Source organism: Chinchilla lanigera, unplaced genomic scaffold, assembly GCF_000276665.1.
Source record: "Chinchilla lanigera isolate Chin_1 unplaced genomic scaffold, ChiLan1.0 scaffold00004, whole genome shotgun sequence".
Taxonomy (NCBI): Eukaryota; Metazoa; Chordata; class Mammalia; order Rodentia; family Chinchillidae; genus Chinchilla; species Chinchilla lanigera.
In genome coordinates, this window is record NW_004955405.1 from 41374945 (window position 1) to 41376470 (window position 1526).

General features: G+C 57.9%; 1 protein-coding gene across 1 annotated transcript in view; it reads right to left on the reverse strand.

The window, feature by feature from the left end:
* The window catches only part of Rtcb (RNA 2',3'-cyclic phosphate and 5'-OH ligase), a 14846-nt gene extending 14575 nt beyond the window's left edge, over positions 1 to 271 (reverse strand). Inside the window, exon 1 of the mRNA XM_013519150.1 lies at positions 86 to 271. Coding sequence (XP_013374604.1) covers positions 86 to 178 — 93 coding nt within the window. The 5' untranslated portion in view covers positions 179 to 271. The remainder of the gene's footprint in view (positions 1 to 85) is intronic.
* Positions 272 to 1526: the final 1255 nt, after the last annotated feature.

The following is a 1526-nucleotide window of genomic DNA, read 5'->3' on the forward strand; positions in this document are numbered from 1 at the left end:
ACCGGGGCCCGGACGGCGCCCGGAGGACACCGGGCAGCCACGCACGGCCGCCCCGGGCCGCGAAGGCCCCGCCGCTCCGCCGCACCTGCATGTTAGGCACGAAGCCCTTCTTGATCCTCCAGCAGTTCTTGCTGAGCTTCTCCAGGAACTGCAGCTCATCGTTGTAGCTGCGACTCATGGCGGCGAACACTACAGAGCGCCCGGCCCGCTGTGGAGAAAAGCTGCCGCGCGGCCGCAGTCGCAGAGCACCCTCCAGAGCCACTGCGCAGGCGCAGGCGCAGGCGCAGGCGCAGGGAGGGGACGGCGAGCGCCGAGGCTCGAACTTCCTCGCACCGATCGCTTTCCTTTTGTTCGACTACCCTCTAACGTTGGCTTTCTTGGACCTTCATGAGCTGGTGTCGAGTAGGCTGCAGCCAAGTGCAAAGCTAAGCTAAGTCTGGGCGTTTTTTAGCGTGACCTAGGTATCTTTGCTTGAGAAAGTGCATTGGAGCCGCTCGCGAGGACACCTCGAATCTGGGGCAGATTGACTTTCACCGATGCAGAATGAATCTGCGCTTGCACAGCGCGCTGGAAAAGAGCACCCCAGAAGACAAACCAGGAATTCGAGCGTTTATTCCAACCGACACTCCGGGCTCCCGCTAAGGTCAGACATGGCCGTGAAAGGTGGTTCTCGGACACGAGCCAAGTCCCCACCACGAGTGTCGTCACTGTGTCCGGCCAGCACGGACTCATGAACATTTGTAAACGTGATGAGGATGGGCTCGCAGTCGGGTGGAGCGCCCTGTCCTCCCAGCCCAGCCTTTTCGGGGGGCCTCCAGGGTCACGTGTCACACACGCAAGCCGCTCACTCCTCGTGCAGGCGAGCGGAGTCCAGCCCTGTCTCCTAAGGGACAGCGGCTTCAGGATCGGGAAGACACGGGTTCCATCTCTCCGTGTGCCATTTACTAGCCGATTGCGACGAACTCCCCTCGCCTCTGCTTCTTCGCTTGCGCAAAGGATGGTAATTTTTCCTGGAGTGGTGCGAGAATGAACGCACGGATGCCCCTCAGTGCTCTGCAACCCGGCTCGCCCCTTGGTCAGCGCTCTGAGCCTCTGTCTTCGGGCCCGTTCTGGTCTGTGAGGCTGCAGGGGGAGTTCAGGCTGCTGTTGGTCTCTTACATTATCCGCAGAGCTCCCCTACCCGCTCCTCGGCCTCGGTTTCACCCCACTGCTTGCTGCTGTAACAGCATGAGCATCAGCCTTAGCTCTGAATTGGCCCGGCTGACTACTCTCCACCGCCGCTTCATGGAATCTTGGGGGCTGGGATGGGGGTCACCCTAAACTCGAGCAGATGATACAAGGTGACCACAGGAGAGATGAGAGTTCAGGAATTCCCTTTTAAAATCACATGTTGATCTCTGTACAACCTCAGATTTGTTTGTTTGTTTTACAACCTGAGCTTTTGTGAATGTTAAAATAAACTCACTTGCCTTTTCTCTAACTAAAAAATTTCAGAGCAGGACCTTTCTCAAAATACCAGTCTGACA